This window comes from Dermochelys coriacea, chromosome 7 (assembly GCF_009764565.3).
Source record: "Dermochelys coriacea isolate rDerCor1 chromosome 7, rDerCor1.pri.v4, whole genome shotgun sequence".
Classification (NCBI taxonomy): Eukaryota; Metazoa; Chordata; order Testudines; family Dermochelyidae; genus Dermochelys; species Dermochelys coriacea.
This window is the reverse complement of record NC_050074.1, coordinates 34,264,893-34,291,619: the sequence shown is the minus strand read 5'-3', so window position 1 is coordinate 34,291,619 and position 26,727 is coordinate 34,264,893. Positions and strand designations below refer to the sequence as shown.

Here is a 26,727-nt window from a genome sequence, read left to right as displayed (position 1 = left end):
CAGTTCCAGCAGCCAAGGGGACTTCTCTCTGGTCCCTGCCATTCTTGAATCCTCCACGAGACAGTTGGTTTCAAGAAAGAGTCTTTTATTAATCCCTCCCTATCATCAGGGATTCCAGGTCCAGTAGCTGCAAGGTAGAAGACTTGCTATGGAATATACTCAGCTAAATAAGTGGCAGTCACAGATTTTTGCACCATAACTAAGAAAAGTCCTCTCTTATAATACAAATAATGAAACAAACAAACGAAGACAACTAAGATGGTGTCAGTCGAATCCAACCAAAACAGGTTAGTCATTTATTGGTAAATTCTGTTTTTCATCATAAGCAACCCGGATTCTCTAGTCTTAAATTAAACTGTGGGTACTTTTCTTAACCATCACAACTATCAAAGCTAATAGAAACCATAGCTTTCTGTGATAAACACTCCGTGTCATTTTAAACCCCACATTACAAGGGAAAGTGACATATTTCAGTTGTATCTATATATTTTACGGTGTTTTCAATATATCCATTCTCATTATAGAAATGTAAGCCCTGCAAATAAAAGCCAAAAGGTAATTAAAATGGAAACGTTATTTCCATAAATTGACACTGAAAATATCCAGTAAATAAATTTGTTAGTTTAACACGGCTGCTACTCTGAAACTCAGCTATATTATTATACTATCCAACCTTAGCAGAGAAAGACTCAAGCAACTCCCATAACCCCCTAACAAACCCCAGATTTTTTTTTTCATTTGGCTTGCAGTTCACTACCCAGTGATTGGAGACTGAGGTATAGGAAAGGGTAACCCCTTATTTAGGGCATATGCACTACTGTTCTTCTCCCCTTTAGTCATTCAATCAGGCAAATAACATTTCATCACCCCTATAGCCAAGATTTACATTCATTTTAATCTAAAATGGCCAAAAATGATCACACTGGCCAGGTGAGAGTCACCCATGCAAATGAGGACTCTGCTCACTCAATAGATGGTGAAGGGGGCTCCTTTTCTCTAAAGCCCTATGCATATTTACATATGTCCATGGAGAGCCTAGAGCTGGGCTAGCAGAGAGGCTGAGGGTCAGGATTGAGGGGCATCAGCAGAGGTGTTTGGGGGTGGTGAGGAGCCCACGGCTAGGAGAGCAGGGGGGGCTGTGGGTTGAGATAGAGGGGCATTGAGAGAGTTGTGGGGGGGAGCCCAAGGCTGGACTAGTGCAGGAGGTGCGGGTGGGTATTGAGGGCCATAAGCAAAGTTGTGTCTTGGGGGAGCCCAGGGCAGGGATAGCCAGGGGAAATGCAGATCAGTCTTGAGGGGCATCAGCAGAGGTCTCTATATGTGGCAAGCAGGTAAGTCCAGGGCTGGGTGAGCAAGTAACAGTGGGTCAAGATTTAGGGGCATTGGTAAATCGGTGTGGTTGGTGCACCCAGGGTTGGGACGTCTGGGGGATTGTAGGACGATTGAGGTGCATTGAGGCTGGAACAAGGGGTGCTGGTTGGTCTCTTCAGGTTTGAATTGCGAGGCCGATGTTTTGTCCAGTCAAGAATTGAGGGTGGTGGTGGGGTTTCTCCAGGATGTAATATGGGGAGATGAACCTCATGAATTAGGAATGTGCACCCCATGAGCCAAAATACACCCATTCTAGTTCCTTCCCTGTGCCTTCACTAGAGGTTTTAAACCATGCTCTCCCCTCATCAGATAGGGGAGGGATTCACTGGGAGTTTCACCCTCTCCTTGTACTCCCTACCCTGGGAAGTTGCTTTGGATCTCCCAACACCTGACCCTTCCAGTGGCTGATACGGATTAGCTGGAGGATTTGCCCATCCTGGGTTGGGAGTGGTCACTGGGTGTTGTTATCCTCTCCTCCCTATGTAGGAGTGATTCCAGTTGTGTCCAGGAGGCTGGGGAGCAGAAGGGAAGGGAGCATGGCATCATGTCTGTTCCACTTGTGTCTGCAGGATGGGACAGCTATAGTGGCTGTGTCTGACGGGGTAAACGGGCTATAGGGGGGGATCAGAGAGGGCAAAAGCAGGGGAGCCAGCTCATGTGTCAACTAGAGCACCAGTGTCCAAAGGAGGTGAGGCAGAGGAGGGAAAGGAGTCCAGGCAGGGTCAGTTCCAGCTGCATCCAGGGGATGGGAGCAGAGAGCTAGGCATTGGGAAGTTTTTGCACGTGTCCTGGGGGATAGGGGAAAGGTACAGCTGGAGCATTTTAACCCCCACTCCCTACAACAGCAAAGCGACAGAGGAGCAAGATTAATAAACAGTTTATTTGCATTTTACAAGATCAGTCTTCTTACATTCTCAATTCATTTGCCATTAAAGTGCTGAAAGATTTTTTTTAAATCAAGATACATTTGTTAACAGAAATTATAACAAATATCAGAAAAGTGGCAGTCACAGATTTTTGCACCATAACTAAGAAAAGTCCTCTCTTATAATACAAATAATGAAACAAACATATGGAGACAACTAAGATGGTGTCAGTCAAATCCAACCCAAAACAGGTTAGTCATTTATTGGTAAATTCTGTTTTTCATCATAAGCAACCAGGATTCACTAGTCTTAAATTAAACTGGGGTACTTTTCTTACCACCACAACTATCAAAGCTAATAGAAACCACAGCTTTCTGTGATAAACACTCCGTGTCATTTTAAACCCCACATTACAAGGGAAAGTGACATATTTCAGTTGTATCTATATATTTTACAGTGTTTTCAATATATCCATTCTCATTATAGAAAAGTAAGCCCTGCAAATGAAAGCCAAAAGGTAATTAAAATGGAAACATTATTTCCATAAACCAACACTGAAAATATCCAGTAAAATGAAAAGGATATTAAAATAGCTTGCTAGTAAACTTAAGCTCTCAGCATTTAATGAGCAAACCAAAGTCATGAACACAAAACTTTCAAATACATCAGATGAACTGTGGTCACTTGCTTTTAAACTCTCCTCTCTTTTGGGTAGGCAACATGAAGTCTAACATTTCACTAGGGGCCATTCATTTTATTGCTGAGGTTGAAAATATTTCAAGCTATGAAATTTATATACAAACACACAGAAGATATATATATATACATAGACATATTTACACGGACGCTTTACTCTTTCTTTTTGGCAACGGTCAGTTCTACCGCTGGCACTCGGAACCCCCCCTTTGTCCCGCTGTCATTACTCGAAGAGGAAGACAGGCGGGATTTCTTGGACGTTAATGAGACCCCACTCCCTGGCATCTTTCCTGCTTCATCGTCACTTCCAGTTACCTCATAAGAACCTTTAGTTTTTGACCCTATCCCTCCAAATGTTCCAAATTTCATCTTGGCCTGCTTTTCTTTCTCTGCTCCTGAGCTGCACTCAAACTCCAAGGTGCCAGTGGGGGTTGACTGGGAGGAATGTTCATCACTAAAGGAAGATGACCGATGATGTGGCTTTTTGCTTTTAAATAATGAAAACTTCCCTTTAGGTGAAGTGGCAGCAGCTTCTCCTCCCCCCAGTTCACCCTCCATAGAACCTAGACTTGCCTTGGAACTTTTCAAATCTCCTTTAGATCCTGAAATGGACACGGAGGCTTCTGGTGAGCCAACACTGGCGCCTTTGCCTTTAGGTTTTGAAAAATTAAACTTTGGCATCTTAATTTTAGATTTCTTAAGTTTGACATCTGGCTCTTCAAACTCAGCCTCCACCGCACCAGCATGGATACTGGCATCTGGCTGAGGGAAGTTAACATCAACCCCTACTTCTCTTCCTGTTACCTCATGTCCTGAAGACACAAATTTAGGCAATTTCATCCTGGGGAATGTCACTTTTCCTGATGCACTTTCTAAGGTACTTTGTGGAAAATTCATATCTATGCCAGGACCTTTGATTCCTACCGTGGGACCTTTCAGACTACCCTCTATCTTTGGTCCAGAAACATGAAGACCCCCTGCAACATTTGGCACATTCATTTCTACATCAAAACCAGAAGATGAAAGCTGTGGCCCTCTGAATTCACCACCTGAATGCTGAATGCCCAAGTGTGGTGCCCCAACATTTACATCAGGAGCTTTCATGTCTCCAGAAATGCCAAAACCTCCTTTGATTTTAGGCTCTTTCAAATTTATATCAAAATCTGACCCAGAAACTTTTGGTGCTGATACACTGAAGGCAGGACCTGTTAAACTGACATCAGGAGCATCTGCAGCAATACCCACCCCAGAAACCTTCATGCCTTGGGAACCTGAAATGTCACATTTGGGCAGTTTTACTGAAGGTATTTGAATATTTCCACTTGAACTTTTGATGCTGATATCTGGTGCTTCCACTCCAACTTTTGGGCCTTTAACATCACCAGCAATATTAACATCACCCTTTAGGTTTGGTCCTTTTAAGTTAAAGTCAATGTCAGGTGCAGAGATTTTTGGAGCTGAAACTTTAAGCGGTTGCATTTTAAATATAGGCCCTTTCAATTCTCCATCAATCCCTGAGCCAGTAAGGTCTCCTTTAATTTGTGGTCCTTCAATATTAACACCCATGTCAGACCCCTCAACATGAGGAGTAGAAATGCCAAATTGGGGGAGCTTCAGTGAAGGAATTTTAATTGCACTGCCTGGACCTTCCAAGTTAACATCTGGTGCATCTACAGCCACCTTTGGGTATTTAATGCTACCAGAAAGATCAAGATCTCCTTTTAAGTTTGGTCCTTTCAAATTTACATCAAAATCTGAGGCAGAAATACCTACTGATGGCATTTTCACTGTAGGCCCTTTGATATCAAGGTCTGGGGCACCGAGATGTACATCCATGCCTGGCGCTTTCATGCCCCTCTCAATTTGCGGGGCAGAAAATCCAATGTCCCCTTTCATGTTCAGATCTGCTTGAGGTCCCTCCAAAGTTGGAGATTTAAACTTGGGCATTTTAAGCTTTCCTCCAAAGCCTTTCATATCAACATCTGGTGCATGTATGTCCACCTTTGGACCTTTAAGGTTACTAGAAACATCCAGGTCTCCTTTTAGTTTTGGTCCTTTCACATTTACATCAAAATCAGGTCCAGAGACTTGGGGCATTGAAAGGTTTACTGATGGCATAGTCACCTTAGGTCCCTTCAGTTTTGCATCTAGTCCTTCAGCTGCAGGAACACTCACACCTCCTTCAATATTCGGAGCTGAAACAGCCACACTTGCTGAGGGGAGCTGCATATCAGCTCCTTCTAAATTCAGACCTGGTTTCCCTATCTTGGGCAGTGAGAACTTGGGAAATTTTAGTTTTCCTTCTGGACCTTCCAGTTCTGCTGTGGGAAGACTGACATCACCTTTTACTTTTGGTCCTTTCAAGTTAATATCAAGATCAGACGCAGAGAATGAAGGAGCAGAAATGTCCACTGAAGGCAGATTCACTGTAGGTCCTTTAAGTTTCATGTCAGGGGCATTAATGTTTGCATCAATACCTGGGATTTTCAGATCACCTTCCATTTTTGGACCAGCTATATCAATATTTCCACTTGGAAGTTTGACCTTAGGTTTCTTAAGATTGATATCAGGACCTCCAATGTTAACATCAGGGAGATTTGCGCTGATACTTGGGGCTGTAATGTCAAGACCTGGTGACTTTATATCACCTTTGATACCTGGTGTGGAAACCTCCAAATCAGGTGCTTTAAATTCTCCTTCCATTTTAGGAGCTGTCACAGAAGCATCAGCTTTGAACTTAGGCGATTTAATATCAAACTCAACGTCTGGAAAAGAGATTTTCCCAAACATTGGCTTCTTTCCTTTGTGGGATTTGACATTAATATCTCCTTTTATTGTTGCCTCTGGGCCAGTTACATTCAGATCTAAATCAGGAGATTTCAAATCAGTCTCGACACTGGGTAGATTCATATCAAATCCACCCTTCTTTCCTTTAATTTTAGGGCCACTCATATGAAGTTTAGGCATTTTAAATTTGCTTTTCTTTCCTTTGCCAGAAATGCCAATATCAGGAGACTCCACATTCAGTTCACCTTCTGGGACAGCAATATCCACTTCAGGAGATTTGATTTCTGCCTTAGGACTTTTAATTCCAAATCCAAATTTTGGTTTCTTAAATTTGGGAAGTTTAACATTTCCCTCAAGGCCCTCAGTGGTCACATCTGGACACTCAACATCAAGCTCAGGACTTTTAACCCCAAATTCTGGGCCTTTGATATCAACTTCAGGACCTTTAAGATTACCCTCAATCTTGGGAACAGAAACATCAAAATCCCCCTTCATTTTATGACCTTTCAAATTTAAGTCAATGTCTGGCATTGAGATTTTGGGTGTCTTAAAATGCATCTCAGGCATCTTAAATTTTGGCCCTTTCAGTTTTCCTTCAGGACCTTCAATGTCCAAATCAGGAGCACCAATGTCTATCTTAGGACCTGAAATATCAGCCTCTCCCTTTGGAAGACTTACATCCACATCTGGGCCTTCCCCTTGGAACCCAGGGGTACTGAATTTAGGCAGCTTCATTTTGGGTAACTTCAGTTTTCCTTCAGGGCCGTGAATATCAATGTCTGGTGCATCAATATCCACTTTGGGACCTTTGATATCAAATTCAGGACCTTTCAAATCACCCTCTATTTTTGGACCAGAAAGATCTATGTCTCCTTTCAGTTTAGGTGCCTTTAGATTCAGGTCTACATCTGGCATGGAGATTTTGGGTGCTTTAATGTGCATTTCTGGCAACTTAAATTTAGGACCTTTCAGTTTTCCTTCTGGACCTGCAATGTCAAGATCAGGAACATCAACAGACATTTTGGGGGATTTAATGTCTATCTCTGGACCTTTTAAATCACCTTCTATCTTAGGGACAGAAACATCCATGTCTCCTTTAATTTTAGGGCCTTTTAAATTTAAATCAATTTCTGGCATGGAGATTTTAGGTGCCTTGATGTGCATTTCAGGCATCTTAAATTTGGGGCCTTTCAATTTTCCTTCAGGCCCTTCAATATCCAAATTGGGGGCATCAATGTCTATCTTAGGACCTGAAATATCAACCCCTCCTTCTGGAAGATTTACATCCAAATCTGGGCCTTCCCCTTTGAACCCAGGCATGCTGAATTTAGGAAATTTCATTTTGGGCATTTTCAGTTTTCCTTCTGGGCCATGAACATCAATATCTGGGGCATCAATGTTCACTTTGGGACCTTTGATATCAAATTCAGGACCTTTCAAATCCCGTTCCAACTTAGGTCCAGAAACATCTAGATCTCCTTTCAGCTTAGGGCCCTTAAGGTTGAAGTCCACATCCAATTTAGGGCCCCTGATATCAACCTCAGGCCCCTTCAAATCCCCTTCTAGTTTTGGAACAGAAATATCCACATCCCCCTTCACTTTAGGCCCTTTCATATTAAAGTCGATGTCTGGCATGGAGATTTTAGGTGCTTTAAAATGCATGTCGGGCATCTTAAATTTGGGTCCTTTCCATTTCCCATCAGGGCCTTCAATCTCCATATCAGGGGCATCTATGTCCAATTTAGGACCTCTGATATCAACCTCAGGCCCCTTCAAATCCCCTTCTAGTTTTGGAACAGAAACATCCACATCCCCCTTCACTTTAGGACCTTTCATATTAAAGTCGATGTCTGGCATGGATATTTTAGGTGCTTTAAAATGCATGTCGGGCATCATAAATTTGGGGCCTTTCCATTTCCCACCTGGACCTTCAATCTCCACATCAGGGGCATCTATGTCCATTTTGGGACCTTTGATATCAAACTCAGGCCCTTTCAAATCCCCTTCTAATTTTGGAACAGAAACATCCACATCCCCCTTCAATTTAGGGCCTTTCAAATTCAAATCAATGTCTGGCATGGAGATTTTAGGGGCCTTAATATTCATTTCAGGCATCTTAAATTGAGGACCTTTCAGCTTTCCCTCTGGACCCTCAATGTCAAGATCTGGAGCATCTGTATCCAATTTGGGACCTTTAATATCAACTTCTGGGCCTTTCATATCACCTTCAAAATCTGGTACAGAAACATCCACATCCCCCTTCACTTTAGGGCCTCTCAGGTTGAAATCAAAGTCTGGCATGGAGATTTTAGGCGCTTTAAAATGCATGTCGGGCATTTTAAATTTGGGGCCTTTCCATTTTCCCTCTGGGCCTTCAACCTCCATATTAAGGGCATCTATTTCCAGTTTAGGGCCTTTGATATCGACTTCTGGGCCTTTCAAATCCCCCTCTAATTTTGGAACAGAAATATCCACATCCCCCTTCAATTTAGGGTCTTTCAAATTCAAATCAAAATCCGGCATGGAGACTTTAGGGGCCTTAATATTCATTTCAGGCACCTTACATTTTGGACCTTTCCATTTTCCTTCTGGTCCTTCAATCTCCACATCAGGAGCATCAATGTCTATTTTAGGTCCTGAAATATCAATCTCCCCCTTTGGAAGGCTTACATCCACATCTGGTCCCTCTCCTTTGAACCCAGGCATTCCGAATTTGGGCATTTTGAATTTAGGCATTTTGAGTTTACCCTCTGGGCCGTTAATATCCACGTTTGGTGCACCAATGTCCACTTTGGGACTTCTGATATTAATTTCAGGCCCCTTCAAATCTCCTTCCAGCTTAGGGCCAGAAACATCTATGTCTCCCTTCAGTTTAGGGCTCTTGAGGTTAAAATCAATGTCAGGCATTGAGACTTTCGGTGCCTTGATATTCATTTCAGGCATCTTAAATTTGGGGCCTTTCCATTTTCCTTCAGGACCTTCAATATCAAGATCTGGAGCATCTATGTCCAGTTTGGGACTTCTGATATCAAAGTCAGGCCCTTTCAAATCCCCTTCTAGTTTTGGTACAGAAACATCCATTTCCCCCTTCAATTTAGGACCTTTCAAATTCAAATCAATGTCTGGCATGGAGATTTTAGGAACATTGAAATGCATTTCAGGCATCTTAAATTTGGGGCCTTTCAGTTTTCCATCAGGACCTTCAATTTCCAAATCTGGAGCATCAATGTCTATCTTGGGACCTGAAACATCCACCTCCTCTTTCGGAAGTTTTACATCCACATCTGGTCCCTCTCCTTTGAATCCAGGTGTGCCAAATTTAGGCATTTTCAATTTGGGCATTTTGAGTTTACCCTCTGGGCCGTGAATATCAACATTTGGTACATTGATGTCTATTTGGGGGCTTTTGATGTCAACTTCAGGCCCTTTTAAATCCCCTTCTAACTTTGGGCCAGAAACATCTAGGTCTCCTTTCAGTTTAGGCCCTTTCAGATTTAACTCCACATCTGGCATTGACACTTTAGGTGATGAAATACTTAGGAAAGGCATTTTAAATTTAGATCCTTTTGCTTTCCCCTGAATATCCACATCTGGACCACTCACATCCAACTTTGGTCCAGAAATATCAATATCAGATTTCTTAAGTTTCACATCCACATCAGGTGTTTGAACTTTAGGGCTGGAAAAACTGAATTTAGGAAGTTTAAATCTTGATTTTTTTGTCTTTCCTTCTATATCAAGTTTTGGAGCGTCAAGATCAATATCCGGTCCTTTCACTTCAACTTTGGGAGCTTTCAAATCACCCCCTACTTTGGGAAGAGAAACATCCACATCGCTCTTCAATTTAGGACCTTTCAAATTTAAATCGATATCTGGCATGGATATTTTAGGAACGTTAAAATGCATTTCAGGCTTCTTAAATTTAGGACCTTTCCATTTTCCTTCTGGTCCTTCAATATCCAAATCAGGAGCATCAATGTCTACTTTTGGACCTGAGAGATCAATCTCCCCTTTTGGAAGGCTTACATCCACGTCTGGTCCCTCCCCTTTGAACCCAGGCATTCCAAACTTAGGCATTTTGAATTTGGGCATTTTGAGTTTACCCTCTGGGCCATGAAGATCCACGTCTGGTGAATCAAGGTCAACTTTGGGGCCTTTGATATCTAACTCAGGCCCCTTCAAATCACCCTCAATCTTTGGAACAGACACATCCACATCTCCCTTCACTTTAGGGCCTTTCAAGTGTAAATCAACATCTGGCATGGAGATTTTGGGTGCCTTGATGTGCATTTCAGGCATCTTAAATTTAGGACCTTTCCATTTCCCATCTGGCCCTTCAATTTCCAAATCAGGAGCATCAATGTCTACTTTAGGACCCGAGAGATCAATCTCCCCTTTTGGAAGGCTTACATCCATGTCTGGTGCCTCCCCTTTGAATCCAGGCATTCCAAACTTGGGCATTTTGAATTTAGGCATTTTGAGTTTACCCTCTGGGCCATGAAGATCCACATCTGGTGCATCAAGGTCAACTTTGGGGCCTTTGATATCAAACTCAGGCCCCTTCAAATCACCCTCAATCTTTGGAACAGACACATCCACATCTCCCTTCACTTTAGGGCCTTTCAAGTGTAAATCAACATCTGGCATGGAGATTTTAGGTGTTTTAAAATGCATGTCGGGCATCTTAAATTTGGGGCCTTTCCATTTCCCATCTGGACCTTCAATTTCCACATCAGGGGCATCTATGTCCAAGTTAGGACCTCTGATATCAACCTCAGGCCCCTTCAAATCTCCTTCTAGTTTTGGAACAGAAACATCCACATCCCCCTTCACTTTAGGACCTTTCAAATTCAAATCAATGTCTGGCATGGAGATTTTAGGAACATTGAAATGCATTTCAGGCTTCTTAAATTTAGGACCTTTCCATTTTCCTTCTGGTCCTTCAATATCCAAATCAGGAGCATCAATGTCTACTTTTGGACCTGAGAGATCAATCTCCCCTTTTGGAAGGCTTACATCCACGTCTGGTCCCTCCCCTTTGAACCCAGGCATTCCAAACTTAGGCATTTTGAATTTGGGCATTTTGAGTTTACCCTCTGGGCCATGAAGATCCACGTCTGGTGAATCAAGGTCAACTTTGGGGCCTTTGATATCTAACTCAGGCCCCTTCAAATCACCCTCAATCTTTGGAACAGACACATCCACATCTCCCTTCACTTTAGGGCCTTTCAAGTGTAAATCAACATCTGGCATGGAGATTTTGGGTGCCTTGATGTGCATTTCAGGCATCTTAAATTTAGGACCTTTCCATTTCCCATCTGGCCCTTCAATTTCCAAATCAGGAGCATCAATGTCTACTTTAGGACCCGAGAGATCAATCTCCCCTTTTGGAAGGCTTACATCCATGTCTGGTGCCTCCCCTTTGAATCCAGGCATTCCAAACTTGGGCATTTTGAATTTAGGCATTTTGAGTTTACCCTCTGGGCCACGAAGATCCACATCTGGTGCATCAAGGTCAACTTTGGGGCCTTTGATATCAAACTCAGGCCCCTTCAAATCACCCTCAATCTTTGGAACAGACACATCCACATCTCCCTTCACTTTAGGGCCTTTCAAGTGTAAATCAACATCTGGCATGGAGATTTTAGGTGCCTTGATGTGCATCTCAGGCATCTTAAATTTGGGACCTTTCCATTTCCCATCAGGGCCTCCAATCTCCACATCAGGGGCATCTATATCCAAGTTAGGGCCTCTGATATCAACCTCAGGCCCCTTCAAATCCCCTTCTAGTTTTGGAACAGAAACATCCACATCCCCCTTCACTTTAGGACCTTTCAAATTAAAGTCAATGTCTGGCATGGAGATTTTAGGTGCTTTAAAATGCATGTCGGGCATCTTAAATTTGGGGCCTTTCCATTTCCCATCTGGACCTTCAATCTCCACATCAGGGGCATCTATATCCACTTTGGGACCTTTGATATCAACCTCAGGCCCCTTCAAATCCCCTTCTAGTTTTGGTACAGAAACATCCACATCCCCCTTCAATTTAGAACCTTTCAAATTCAAATCAATGTCTGGCATGGAGATTTTAGGAACATTGAAATGCATTTCAGGCATCTTAAATTTGGGACCTTTCAACTTTCCCTCTGGACCTTCAATGTTCATATCTGGGGCATCTATATCTACCTTGGGCCCAGAAATATCCACCTCCCCTTTTGGAAGTTTTATATCCACATCAGGGCCCTCCCCTTTGAACCCAGGCATACCAAATTTGGGCATTTTGAATTTAGGCATTTTGAGTTTACCCTCTGGGCCATGAAGATCCACGTCTGGTGCATCAAGGTCAACTTTGGGGCCTTTGATATCAAACTCAGGCCCCTTCAAATCACCCTCAATCTTTGGAACAGACACATCCACATCTCCCTTCACTTTAGGGCCTTTCAAGTGTAAATCAACATCTGGCATGGAGATTTTGGGTGCCTTGATGTGCATTTCAGGCATCTTAAATTTAGGACCTTTCCATTTCCCATCTGGCCCTTCAATTTCCAAATCAGGGGCATCAATGTCTACTTTTGGACCTGAAAGATCAATCTCCCCTTTTGGAAGGCTTACATCCATGTCTGGTCCCTCCCCTTTGAACCCAGGCATGCCAAATTTGGGCATTTTGAATTTAGGCATTTTGAGTTTACCCTCTGGGCCATGAAGAGCCACGTCTGGTGCATCAAGGTCAACTTTGGGGCCTTTGATATCAAACTCAGGCCCCTTCAAATCACCCTCAATCTTTGGAACACATACATCCACATCTCCCTTCACTTTAGGGCCTTTCAAGTGTAAATCAACATCTGGCATGGAGATTTTGGGTGCCTTGATGTGCATTTCAGGCATCTTAAATTTAGGACCTTTCCATTTCCCATCTGGCCCTTCAATTTCCAAATCAGGAGCATCAATGTCTACTTTAGGACCCGAGAGATCAATCTCCCCTTTTGGAAGGCTTACATCCATGTCTGGTGCCTCCCCTTTGAATCCAGGCATTCCAAACTTGGGCATTTTGAATTTAGGCATTTTGAGTTTACCCTCTGGGCCATGAAGATCCACATCTGGTGCATCAAGGTCAACTTTGGGGCCTTTGATATCAAACTCAGGCCCCTTCAAATCACCCTCAATCTTTGGAACAGACACATCCACATCTCCCTTCACTTTAGGGCCTTTCAAGTGTAAATCAACATCTGGCATGGAGATTTTAGGTGCCTTGATGTGCATCTCAGGCATCTTAAATTTGGGACCTTTCCATTTCCCATCAGGGCCTCCAATCTCCACATCAGGGGCATCTATATCCAAGTTAGGGCCTCTGATATCAACCTCAGGCCCCTTCAAATCCCCTTCTAGTTTTGGAACAGAAACATCCACATCCCCCTTCACTTTAGGACCTTTCAAATTAAAGTCAATGTCTGGCATGGAGATTTTAGGTGCTTTAAAATGCATGTCGGGCATCTTAAATTTGGGACCTTTCAACTTTCCCTCTGGACCTTCAATGTTCAAATCTGGGGCATCTATGTCTACCTTTGGCCCAGAAATATCAACCTCCCCCTTTGGAAGTTTTATATCCACATCAGGGCCCTCCCCTTTGAACCCAGGGATGCCAAATTTGGGCATTTTGAATGTAGGCATTTTGAGTTTACCCTCTGGGCCATGAAGATCCACGTCTGGTGCATCAAGGTCAACTTTGGGGCCTTTGATATCAAACTCAGGCCCCTTCAAATCACCCTCAATCTTTGGAACAGATACATCCACATCTCCCTTCACTTTAGGGCCTTTCAAGTGTAAATCAACATCTGGCATGGAGATTTTGGGTGCCTTGATGTGCATTTCAGGCATCTTAAATTTAGGACCTTTCCATTTCCCATCTGGCCCTTCAATTTCCAAATCAGGAGCATCAATGTCTACTTTAGGACCTGAGAGATCAATCTCCCCTTTCGGAAGGCTTACATCCACGTCTGGTCCCTCCCCTTTGAACCCAGGCATTCCAAACTTGGGCATTTTGAATTTAGGCATTCTGAATTTACCCTCTGGGCCATGAAGATCCACGTCTGGTGCTTCAATGTCAACTTTGGGGCCTTTGATATCAAACTCAGGACCTTTGAAATCACCCTCAATCTTTGGAAAAGATATATCCACATCTCCCTTCACTTTAGGGCCTTTCACATTCAAATCAATGTCTGGCATGGAGATCTTAGGTGCCTTCATGTGCATTTCAGGCATCTTAAATTTGGGGCCTTTCCATTTCCCATCAGGGCCTTCAATCTCCACATCAGGGGCATCTAAATCCAATTTAGGGCCTTTGATATCAACCTCAGGCCCTTTCAAATCCCCTTTTAGTTTTGGAACAGAAACATCCACATCCTCCTTCAGTTTAGGTCCTTTCAGGTTCAAATCAAGATCTGGCATGGAGATTTTAGGTGCCTTGATGTGCATTTCAGGCATCTTAAATTTGGGACCTTTCAGCTTTCCCTCTGGACCTTCAATGTTTAAATCTGGGGCATCTATGTCCACCTTGGGCCCAGAAATATTCACCTCCCCCTTTGGAAGTTTTACATCCACATCAGGGTCTTCCCCTTTGAACCCAGGCACACCAAATTTGGGCATTTTGAATTTAGGCATTTTGAGTTTACCCTCTGGGCCGTGAACATCCACATTCGGTGCATCAGTGTCAACTTTGGGGCCTTGGAGATGAAATTCAGGACCCTTCAAGTCACCTTCCAGCTTTGGAACAGAAACATCCACATCTCCCTTCATTTTGGGACCTTTCACATTCAAATCAATGTCTGGCATGGAGATTTTGGGTGCCTTGATGTGCATTTCAGGCATCTTAAATTTGGGACCTTTCAGCCTTCCTTCAGGACCTTCAATATCCAACTCCGGAGCATCAATGTCTATCTTGGGACCAGAAATATCCATTTCCCCTTTTGGAAGCTTCATATCCACGTCTGGTCCCTCTCCTTTGAACCCAGGCATGCTGAATTTGGGCATCTTGAATTTGGGCATTCTGAATTTACCCTCTGGGCCATGAATATCCACATCTGGTGCATCAATATCAACCTTGGGGCCTTTGAAATCAAAATCAGGACCTTTCAAATCTCCTTCAAGTTTAGGAGCGGAGATATCCACTTCCCCTTTTATTTTAGGGGCTTTTAAATTGAGGTCTACATCAGGAATAGAAATTTTTGGGGCCTTGATGTGCATTTCAGGCATTTTAAATTTGGGACCTTTCATTTTTCCTTCTGGTGTGTCAATGCTGATGTCAGATGCATCAATGTCCAATCTGGGGACTTTCATATCAATCTCAGGTCCCTTCAAGTCCCCTTCTATCTTTGGGACAGAAACATTCAAGTCTCCCTTCAGTTTGGGCCCTTTCAGAGTTAAGTCCACATCTGGCATGGATACTTTTGATGGTGACATTTTCCAAGAAGGCATTGAGAATTTGGGCCCTTTCAGTTTTCCTTCAGGACACTCAAGATCCATATCAGGTGCCTCAATATCTAATTTTGGCCCTTTAATATCAATTTCAGGTCCTGTCAAATCACCTTCTATCTTTGGAACAGTAACATCCATCTCCCCCTTAATTTTTGGTGCCTTGAGATTCAGGTCTACATCCGGCATGGAGATTTTAGGTGCTTTAATATTCAGTTTAGGCATTTTAAATTTAGGTCCTTTCCATTTGCCTTCTGGGACTTCAGTGTCCAGCTCTGGAGCCTCTATATCTACCTTGGGAGCTGAAATATCAACCTCTCCCTTTGGCACATTTACGTCTATATCAGGTCCTTCAAGTTTAGGACCTGACACATTAAATTGAGGCATCTTCATTTTGGGCATTTTCAGTTTTCCACCTGAACCCTGCAACTCTATATCTGGTGCATTAATATCTATTGAGGGGGCTTTGATGTCAACATCAGGACCTTTCAAATCACCTTCTAGCTTTGGAATAGAAACCTCCACGTCTCCTTTTAGTTTGGGACCTTTCATATTTAGGTCAATATCTGGCATGGAGATTTTAGGAGTCTTGATGTGCATTTCAGGCATCTTAAATTTGGGACCTTTTATTTTTCCTTCTGGTCCTTCAATATCCAAACCTGGAGCATCAATATCCACTTTGGCACTGCAAATATCCATGTCAGAGCCCTGTCCTTTGAATCCAGGCATGCCGAACTTTGGCAACTTCATTTTTGGCATTTTCAGTTTGGCTTCTGGACATTCAAGGTCAACATCAGGAACATCAGCGTCAACTTTGGGGCCTTTAATGTCAATGCTGGGTCCTTTAAAATCACCTCCCATCTTTGGAGCAGAAACATCCATCTCTCCTTTCAGTTTAGGTGCCTTTAGATTCAGATCAACATCTGGCATGGAGATTTTAGGGGCCTTGATATTCATTTTAGGCATCCTAAATTTGGGGCCTTTCAGTTTGCCTTCTGGACATTCCAAGTCCAAGTTAGGCATGTCAATATCCAGTTGGGGACCTTTAATATCAATTTGGGGCCCCTTAACATCAATGGTGGGTCCTTTCAAATCACCTTCCATCTTTGGAACAGAGATATCCATATCTCCTTTCAATTTAGGTGCCTTCAAACCTAGATCCACATCTGGCATGGAGACTTTGGGTGTCTGAATATTTAGCTCAGGCAGTTTAAACTTTGGACCTTTCACTTTACTTTCTGGCCCTTCAATGTCTAAACTTGGGATATCAATGTCCACTTTGGGACCAGAAATACTCACATCCCCTTTTGGAAATGTTATATCCATGTCTGGTCTCTCCCCTTTCATCCCAGGTACACCAAATTTAGGCATTTTCAGTTTAGGCATTTTCAGTTTATTGTCTGGGCCGTGAATATCCACATCTGGTGCTTCAATGTCCACTTTGGGGCCTCTGATATCAATTTCAGGAGCTTTCAATTCCCCTTCCAGCTTTGGAACAGAAACATCCACATCTCCCTTCAGTTTAGGGCCTTTCAGATTCAAGTCGATGTCAGGCATGGAGATTTTAGGAGTCTTGATGTGCATTTCAGGCATCTTAAATTTGGGACCTTTCAGGTGTCCTTCAGGCCCTTCCATGTTCAAATCTGGAGCATCTATGTCTATCTTGGGACCAGAAATATCCACCTCTCCCTTTGGAAGTGCTATATCCACATCTGGTCTCTCCCCTTTTAGCCCAGGTACACCAAACTTAGGCATTTTGAGTTTAGGCATTTTGAGTTTACCCTCTGAGCCGTGAATATCTACATCTGGTGCATCAATGTCAACTTTGGGGCCTTTAAGATCAAATTCAGGACCTTTCAAATCGCCTTGTGTCTTTGGAACAGCAACATCCATGTCTCCCTTCAGTTTAGAACCCTTCAGATTCAAGTCGATGTCTGGCATGGAGATTTTTGGTGCCTTGATGTGCATTTCAGGCATCCTAAGTTTGGGACCTTTCAGTTTTCCTTCTGGCCCTTCAATATCCAAATCAGGAGCATCAATGTCTACTTTAGGACCTGAGAGATCAATCTCCCCTTTCAGAAGGCTTACATCTACATCTGGTCCCTCCCCTTTGAATCCAGACATTCCAAACTTGGGCATTTTGAATTTACCTTCTGGGCCATGAAGATCCACATCTGGTGCACTAAGGTCAACTTTGGGGCCTTTGATATCAAACTCAGGCCCCTTCAAATCACCTTGTGTCTTTGGAAGAGAAACATCCACATCTCCCTTCAGTTTAGGACCCTTCAGATTCAAGTCGATGTCTGGCATGGAAATTTTAGGCGTCTTGATATGCATTTCAGGCATCTTAAATTTCGGGCCTTTCAGGTGTCCTTCTGGCTCTTTGATGTCAATGTCAGGAACATCTATATCTAGCTTGGGGCCTTTTATGTCAATCTGGGGTCCCTTCAAGTCACCTCCTATTTGTGGGACAGAAACATCAATGTCTCCCTTCAGTTTAGGTCCTTTCAGATTTACATCCACATCCGGCATGGATACTTTTGATGGTGACATTTTCCAAGTAGGCATTGAGAACTTGGGCCCTTTCAACTGACCTTCAGGACTTTCAAGGTTAATGCCAGGAGCTTCAATGTCTAGTTTGGGGCCTTTAATGTCCACAGTGGGTCCTTTCAGATCCCCTTCGATCCTTGGTCCTGAAATACCACCATCTCCCTTCAGCTTTGGGGCTTTTAGATTCATGTCCACATCTGGCATGGAGATTTTTGGTGTCTTGATGTGCATTTCAGGCATCTTAACTTTGGGACCTTTTAGTTCTCCCTTGGGTCCTTCAACGTCCAATCCTGGAGCACCAATTTGTACCTTTGGACTGGAAATATCTACCTCTCCCTTTGGAAGTGTTACATCCACGTCTGGTCCTTCCCCTTTCAGCCCAGGTATGCTGAATTTTGGCATTTTCAGTTTAGGCATTTTCAGTTTACCATCTGGGCCGTGAATATCCAAATCTGGTGCATCAATGTCCACTTTGGGGTGTTTAATGTCAATTCCAGGAGCTTTCAACTCCCCTTCCGGCTTTGGCACTGAAACATTCACATCTCCTTTCAGTTTAGGATCCTTCAGATTCAAGTTGATGTCTGGCATGGAGATTTTAGGAGCCTTTATGTGCATTTCAGGCATCTTAAATTTGGGACCTTTCAGGTGTCCTTCTGGCCCTTTGATGTCAATGTCAGGAGCATCTATATCTAGCTTGGGGCCTTTTATGTCCACAGTGGGTCCTTTCAGATCCCCTTCGATCCTTGGCCCTGAAATACCCACATCTCCCTTCAGGCTAGGGCTTAGGTCCACATCTGACATAGAGATTTTTGGTGTCTGACTAATTAATTCAGGCTTCCTAAATTTGGGGACTTTCCATTCTCCTCCCATGTCTATATCTGGTGTGCTGATGTCTACCTTGGAGCCTGCAATAGCATCCTCCCCCTTAGGAAGCGTCACACCCACACCAGGGCCTTCCCCTTTGGAACCTGATGCAGTAAATTTAGGAAATTTCATTGAGGGCAATTTTATTTTTCCTTCACCACTTTGAATATCAACATCAGGAGCCGCAAGATCAATCTTGGGACCCTTGACACCAACTCTGGGACCTTCTAGTGTTGGAGAGGACACTTCCACCACTCCCTTCAACTGAAGTCCTTTGAGAGCCATGTCCACATGTGGCTTTGCAACTTTAGCACCTTCCACTGAAGGCACTGTAAATTTCAGTTTTTCCTTTGGACCTTCCATATGAACAGATGGAGCTGTGATATCGAGGTGAGGAGCCTGTATCTTTGGCGCAGAAACATCTACACCTGCCTGTGGTCCTCGAACATCAGTATCAGAAGCTGAAGGTGAGAAGCCAAATTTAGGCATCTTCATTACAGGCATTTTTATTTTTCCTGGGCTTTCAATGTTAATTCCTGGAGCTTTAGTGTCCTGCATATCACCTTCGATGCTCGAAAGAGGAATGTCCACCCTTGGAGCTTTGATATCACTTTGAATCTTAGGGCCAGAAATATCAACTGAAGGACCCTTAATTTTTGAAAATGATACATCAACTTTGGGACCTTCCATATTACTTTTTATCTTGGACCCTGAAATATCAAATTGCGGCAGTTTGCCTCCTGGAACTTCAGTTTTAACATCTATGCCTGAAACACCCATTTTTCCATTTAGTTTAGGGCCGGTAATGTGAATATTTGCATCCAGGTTTCCCCTCTGTCCATTTGCATCGATTCTGGGCAAGCTGCTCTCTGGGCTTGTGACTCTAGTGCCAGAAACATTAACTGATTTGACAATGTCCACACCTGGAACTTGAATTTCTGCTGGTTTAAAGTCTGTCTGGGTTCTCAAGTGAACGCCTGTGACTTGAGGTCCTGAGACATTTATCTCAGTGTCCATCTTGGGCTCTCTCATGTGCACATCAGGGGCAGCAAAGTCCAACCTTTTGGTGGATGATTCAACTGTTGGTCCAGAATATGAGATGCCACTAGGTCTACCTCTGATCCCCATACTGAAGTCTGTTGATCGGGTAGTTTTCCCAGGCAAATCCACCTGTGGTATTTTGATCAGGGTTTTCCCAGGTTCTTTTTCAATTTCTGTTGTTGTTATATGGGTGAGTTGATGGCTTGGAATCTTAACTTTAAATTCTGGGCTGCTGATGTCAATCTCTCTTGCTCCCTCATGTCCAGTGACATCTACGGTATAAGCTGTGACCTTTTTGGTGACGGTAATGGTTCTGCTTTCTGTGTGTTCAGCTTCTCCTGCATCTTCTGACTTCAGACGTGGTTTAATTTTCGTTGTGTATATTCTCCTGTACTCTTCATCATCCCCACTCTGGAAATAAGAGACATTGGTTAACACCAGAGTGTCGTAAAGAGAGATTTGAAGGAGAAGGGGGAGATTGGCTAGTGCTGCAGTAAAGTAACGTGTGAAATAATCACTGGCCTTGACTCCATCCTGAAGGGTTGCAATTTGCATCTCCTTCCTTCAGGGGGGCTGCTGTGACAGAAGGTCATGTCACTCTGGGCCCTGCTGCTCTTTTCTATGGGCAGCTTTACATTCATAGGAGCTGCTGCCCCACAGAGATGCCCCATCCCTAAGCATCTCTGCAGTGGCTGACTCCAGGCTCTCAGGTATCTTTCTGCAATGCCCTCTCTGGCCTGGAGGATTTCCTGACATAAGGGATGGCCAGCCAGGGTTCTGCAGTGGAATAAATCTGCTCCGGTCTCCACATGGAGTAGTTTGAAGGAATGTTTGGGCTGCTTTCCCTCCCCCCGGGAGCTTGCATCACTCCCTCACTCACCAGAACAACTTCTGGGCTCCTGGGTGAGAACACATCGTGTGACCATGACTGTCCCGGCAATGGAGACTTGTCCCCCTTTCGCTGCAGCCGAAGCCCCACCGTGTGGTGGCCCATGCTGTTTAGCAACTGCGTGACCTCTCCGGACTGCAGGTTGTCAAAATAGATGGTAGCACTCACAATCTGATCCCCTACAGGCACAGAGAGAAAGGAGTGAAGCCAAGCTGATGGCAATGGCAATCCAGGGCCCAAGCAATAAACAAATCTCATTCAGTTACACATAGGGCTGATTAAACTAATCAAAAGCCTCTTCAATAGCATTGCAGCCTAAGCAGGGGCAACTTTGCCAAATGCTTTCCAGCACTCAGCTAATGGCTGTGATCTGCTGGCAGGAACATAGAGGGGATAATCTGGAAGGTCTTGCTGCGCCGCATACTGCTGATTCCCTGTTTCATTCCCAGGGTGGCTGGAGGAAAGACACACACCCCCTGTTACCACACACGTCTCTGTGGGCTCCCTCCTGCCTCCCACAGCACCACATGGAGCCATCAGTGATTGAATCCCGCCTCCAGGCATAGAAAGTCAGTGAGACAGCTCTGCAGCAAGAAAGGAGAGAGTGTCAGCACCTTGGAGCGGGCCTCAAACACTCTGTGGAGGCAGCACTGTCCAATGTGTAAGGCACTAGACAGGACCCCTGGTTCTATTCCTAGCTCTGAGAGAACAGTAGGGTCCAGTGGGTTAGAGAAAGGGGCATTGGAAGCCAGGACTCCTGGGTTCTACTCCCAGCTCTGAGAGAGCAGTGGGGGTCTAGTGGGTTAGAGCAAGGGCACTAGGTGCCAGGACTCCTGTCTTCTATTCCCATCTCTGGGAGGGCAGTAGGATGTAGTCAGTTTGAGCAGAGGGTGCGGGAAGTCAGGACTCCTGGGTTCTATCCTTGGCTCTAGAAGGACTGTGGGGTCTGGTGGGTTAGAACAAAGAGTACTGGGAACCAGGACTCCTAGGTTCTATTCCAAGCTCTGGCACTGACCTTGGGCAGTCCCTTCCCACCCTCGGTACCTCTGTTTCCCCTTCTACCCTGTGTCTGTTTAGCCTGTGAGTTCACTGGGGCAGGGCCTGTCTCCCACTGTGTATCTGTGCAACACACAGGGCATCTAGGTGCTACCCTAATGCACATAATATATGGCAGGAAGCTCAGGAAGGAGAAAGAAGCTGAGTGGCAGGAAAAGCCTCACCTCAGGGAAGAGGCAAAGAGACAGGGCAAGATGGAGAAAGGAGTCTCCATCAGCAAAGAATCAGGACAAGGAGCCCCAGGCAGGAGGAGCTGTCTCCATGGGAGCAGGGAGGAAAAACCAGCTGCCTTAAAGCTACAGAAGCAGCAGAGAGAGAATTACAATAAAAGGGTTGCAAAGGAACAAGGGAAGTGGAGTCAGAATTTCGCATAATCCTAATTCTCTTCCCAAAGTGATAAACCAGCACAACCCCACCACCCTCCCACAACATGTGTTGCTCCCGAGCTGGTGCGCTGCACTCACCTTCCTTCACAGTTCTGGCAGCAGGGGAAGTCTGCACCACCTGCTTCACGAAGACCCCATCTTCCGTCTGGTCAATAGTGATACCATGAGAGCCACTTCCTTGCCAGTTGGGGAGCAGGATCTCCCGTGTTTCCTCCTCTTCCTTCTCCATCTAAATGAAACAAAACTAGAACTGAGCTCAGAAAAGAATGAATTAAGTTTATGGAGGATAGGTCCATCAATGGCTATTAGCCAAGATGGTCAGGGGCGCAACGCCATGCTCTGGGTGTCCCTGCCACATGCTAGGATTGGACAACAGCGGATGGATCACTTGATAATTGCCCTGTTCTGTTCATTCCCTTTGAAGCATCTGGCATTGGCCAGTATCAGAAGACAGGAAAAGGGACTAGATGGACCATTGGTCTGACCCAGTAATGGCCATTCTTAAAACAACATGGACAGAAAAGTTTACCGGCCAAAACTATCATCCCTGGGCCCAGTTCTGTCTTCAGTTACTGGGGTGCAGCCCCATTGAACTCCAGGGGTCAAAGCAAGTGGGCTAGACCAGAGCAGTCACAGGCCTTTGTGTTTATCTCTGTATTTTAACGTTGGAAGCTGACAGTCTGGATGGACATGGGCTGGGGGCACAGTCTCCAGGCCCCTAAACCGTAAAGCATAAAGTGCAGAGATGAATCATCCCTATGCAGAGGGCTTGGACAATGGGGATGTAAGTGCTTGCACAGGCTTAGTGCTTGCCTTCTGCACAGGCTGGATTTCACTCAGCATGGATATTGCAGGAGGTGTAGCAGAGAGAGCAAGAATCAAGCACATTTTATTTTTTGAGGGATGAATGGACTGATCCTCTTTGACTGACCTTGGTGGGACTTTGGTCCTGGCTGGAACCGCCCCAGGAATTCCTCTCTTCACTCGCTGACCTTCGGTATCAACTTCCCAGCCTAGCAGAGAATTCAAAGAATTCTTAATAAACCACCTGTTTGTATGTTTTTTACATTTAGCTTTTTCTGGTCCATTCTAGGATGAGCCCAGTAAGACAGTTGTAGGATCTAACAAAAAAAAAAAGACATTGGTATCTGAACTACTCATGCTGTTACAGAAAACAATCCAACATAGAAGACACTGAGGTTTGATTGCCAGTTTTTTAATTGCTTCAATGGGGAACGATTTGAAAACCTGTACATAAGAGCTAAATAGTATTCTTTAAAATTGATAAATGTTCATAAAGTGAAAATAAACTTTGAGAGGGAAATCCTGGCCCCACTGAAATCAATGGGAGTTTTGCCTTTGACTTTAATGGATTTCACTGTAAAAGAACACAGAGGTGTTTAAAAAAATAAAAAAAGAGATGCAAAGCCAGGAGATGTGTATCACAGTGAAACTTTAAACAAACCCCAACACTTGGATAGGCAGGAAACACAAAATTAAGGTTTTATGGAGGCTTTAACTATGCCCATAGAACCTCACCCCAAATTCCTGAGACCAGCCCCGTGCCTGCATGCCATGCATTTGTGCACTACACTGCAGCCAGAGCTTCCCAGCACAGAGTGCAGTATGTGAAGAATGGCACATGTCAGAGAACCTGAGAGCCCGGGTGGGAAGCGGGGATTGTGGTTCATGGCCAGCACCAATGAGCTCAGTAAAAGAAAAGGTTTCTTTGAATGAATTGTTCCTAATCAGGCCAATGGGAATAGCTGGACACCCCCACCACCATGGTCTACAAAACCATTCTTTGGTCAGAGGCTTTGCTGAGCAGGAAGGGGTTAACTAGGGGTGAGGAAAGAGACTTGATGTAACAAGTTGGGGGGGAGTTGGGTTTGCTTGGGCCCGGCTGCCCATGGGACTATCACCACCAGGGGGCGCAGTGCCTTTGCTAGTTCTGCCTGGTTGGTGTTTGTCGACAACACCCACACGAGCTGCCCCACCTTTCCTCTTCCCTAGCTAGCAAGGCAAAGAAACTTTCCCATTTCCAGCAAGCACAGGTCCCAGGCTGGAAGCGCTACAAGGGACCCAAGCCTGTGAGGTACTGAGTGCTCACTGATGTGTCAGCTCTTGCAGAACCAAAGGTGTCTGAATTCAGGAGCCAAAATTGCAACCAGAAGCATAACACAATTCAGGAGATGTGCTCCGGAGTGGGGTGCAACCTACAGACCACAGCCCTTTCTGGCTTTAAAATCTATGAGCGGTTGCTGCAGAGCTCAGAAATCAATGGAAGCAACCATGAAGCCAGAGATCTGGTGCTAGGGGCTGCCTGTGGAATATGCAAGGCTAAAGTGGAGACTTCCCACCAGGAGAGCTGCCAAGATGCAAATCTAAAGGAGATTGTGGAATTGAGTGAGCCAAAGGCAGTCCAAATGTTGCGCTTAAAATCCGAAGAGAGGCAATAATGTTAATAACAATGTGAAGGGAGATCAGCTACCACAGAATCTGCTCCCAGATCCATGATGTTGGGCACTGCTATGTCCTACCCCCAACCAGCTGTCCCAGCGTGCAGCCCCCTGGGATACTGCGCTCAGTCATGAAATCCACTGAGCACTCCTCCCTCCCCCTGAACTCCACTGGAGAGGCCAAGGCTCAGCATCTCTCCAGCTCAGAGCCCTAGATACCACGGGCCAGATAGGCCAGTCCCGTTGCCATCTGCAGGGCTGGCAGAACTTTGCATTAGTGGAAACTGCCCAAGCTGCGGAGAATCGGGCCCAAAGTGTTTCCTTGTAAGTCCACAGCTCCCAAATGGCCATCAGCGGCAGTCAGTCTGTGTCACCAAGGCACAGAGCTGTCTGGGGATTAACTTGCATCTGTGCTTAAAACAAAACCCACCACCCCCAGCTGCTCCTGAAGAACACAGATCTGAACATGGAGTGTTCAAAAACATCACTAGGGAAAGGAATAGCAGCAGCTGTGCAACACATTGTCAAATGTAACCCTGATTGCCCCTCTCCTTTAACTGCCACACCCTCCTTGCCAACCAGGGGCACTGGCCAGCTGAGTCTGGAAGCATCACAGGTAATATTCAGAGCCACTGAACAGCTTTCTAAAGGCAACTGCTTAAACTTGAGCCCCTCCCAGCTCCCCAGACCAGTTCCTAGGTCTCCAGTCCAGATGTACTTTCAATATACTCCCCAAGTCAGGAGAAGGGCAGCCCAGGGCAGGGGGAACAGTGGCACCACTGGCCATTCCAGCATTTACACATTTTTAAAACAATAATTTAAAGAAAAGTTAATGGGATGTTGTCAGGCAGGTTAAACCCACACTGGCTCCACCTCCCTGGCTTAAAACTCAAACTGGGTGAGTACTCCAGCATCTCAAACACCTGTAGAGGTGGGTTGTCTTTGCAAATCCATAGCATTGTTGGAGGAAAATAGTAAATAAAAACAATGTAAGTGGGTCACACACAATTATGTGTCAGGCTCCCTTTGTAACAAGAATGGTGTATGAACATGCACTCACCCGCATACACCTGTGCACTGGCAAGGCATGTGCACACCCACCTCTGCCTCAGTCGCTATACGTCATCCCATTCTGTCACCCTTTCGCTGTGCAGCACCTTACTCCCAGGCAGCTGCACGGCTGTTCACAGACTATGGTGCTCTGCACTGTAAGGCACTCAGATCTGGCACAAGCTTCCTACTGAAGTTCTGACCAGCCCCAGAAAGGCTCTCACTAAGCAGCCTGGTGGCTCTGCTGTCCTGCAGGTTCATGCAGGGTGCCTGGACCCAAGAGGCGATGTCTGTGCCACACAGGGTCACACAGGCTGGAACCACTCCACTTGTTTGGTTTCTGAGTAATTTGGAAAACTGTAGTAAAGTGGAGAACAAACTGGTTTGTTCCTCTCAGGTGGCTCAGGAGAAAGGCCTATGGGGTGGGTGTGGAGGCCTCCGAAGTGACTCAGCATGCACCAGGGCTGCTATGAATGGAGGGAGAGGCTAGAAGTCTCAGCCAGCCCTCTTGAGCCTTTCAGTCCCAGATGCCAGCCAGCACAGGGCCCAAAGTCCAGCCCATCTGAGACCAAAGCAGAGAAAGAATCACATAGCCGGTTTGTTCTGCCCACTTGAAGGAAAGGCCCCATTGGTCTTTGTGCCTAATCCTCCTCTCTCCCCCACCACACACTACCTCCCAGCCCCATCCCACAGCTGCTGTCTTCCCCTCCCTGTAGGCCATGCCCTTGCACTCCGCTCTGTGGGGTGATCTCCCAGCATTACACTAAGCCTGGTGCTGCAGCTCTGGGAGCCCTTGGGGGGCAGGACACCTCCACATCATGGCATCTTATCCCACCCATGGCAACTATAGACAACATGGCAGGGAAAAGGTTGAGGATTCCCTGTGCCCCAGCAGGGCCCACGGGAGATTTCCCCATGGGAACCTGGCGTGGAGAAGGCCTTAGGCCATGGTAATACTTGGAGCACCAACACCTGAGTGTTCACAGCCCTATTCACCAAGAAACAAGTGGTGGAGAAGTATCCAACTCCCACTAGGGCACTCAATACATGTCAGTTCCACCACAGACCAAGCAAAGGCCAAGCTGCAAGAGGGGAATGTTTCCAGTGAGCGCAAGAGCACTTGCCCCTCCAGCCTGGCAAGGGGAAACCCTGCAGGCATCCTGCACAGCAATGCCAGTCATGTAGTCACCAAGCTGCTGGTGCTATTCTCAGGTTCACCACGTGTTTTATCTCGATATTTTTAG

The 26,727-nt window shown here is 45.1% G+C and overlaps 1 protein-coding gene across 5 annotated transcripts in view; it reads right to left on the bottom strand.

Moving 5' to 3' along the window:
• Nucleotides 1–2,232: 2,232 nt before the first annotated feature.
• The window catches only part of AHNAK (AHNAK nucleoprotein), a 35,905-nt gene continuing 11,410 nt past the window's right edge, over nucleotides 2,233–26,727 (bottom strand). The window contains exons 2-6 of one of the 5 annotated variants that reach the window (XM_043519570.1): nucleotides 22,906–22,987; nucleotides 22,053–22,203; nucleotides 20,524–20,711; nucleotides 7,469–20,054; nucleotides 2,233–7,246 (exon numbers count right to left, since the gene is read on the bottom strand). In XM_043519570.1, coding sequence (XP_043375505.1) covers nucleotides 3,087–7,246; nucleotides 7,469–20,054; nucleotides 20,524–20,711; nucleotides 22,053–22,203 — 17,085 coding nt within the window. In that variant the 5' untranslated portion in view covers nucleotides 22,906–22,987 and the 3' untranslated portion in view covers nucleotides 2,233–3,086. Of the gene's footprint in view, nucleotides 20,055–20,523; nucleotides 20,712–22,052; nucleotides 22,204–22,905; nucleotides 22,988–26,727 lie in introns of all 5 variants that reach the window. The other 4 variants (XM_043519571.1, XM_043519569.1, XM_043519572.1 and 1 more) reach the window with 4 other exon arrangements.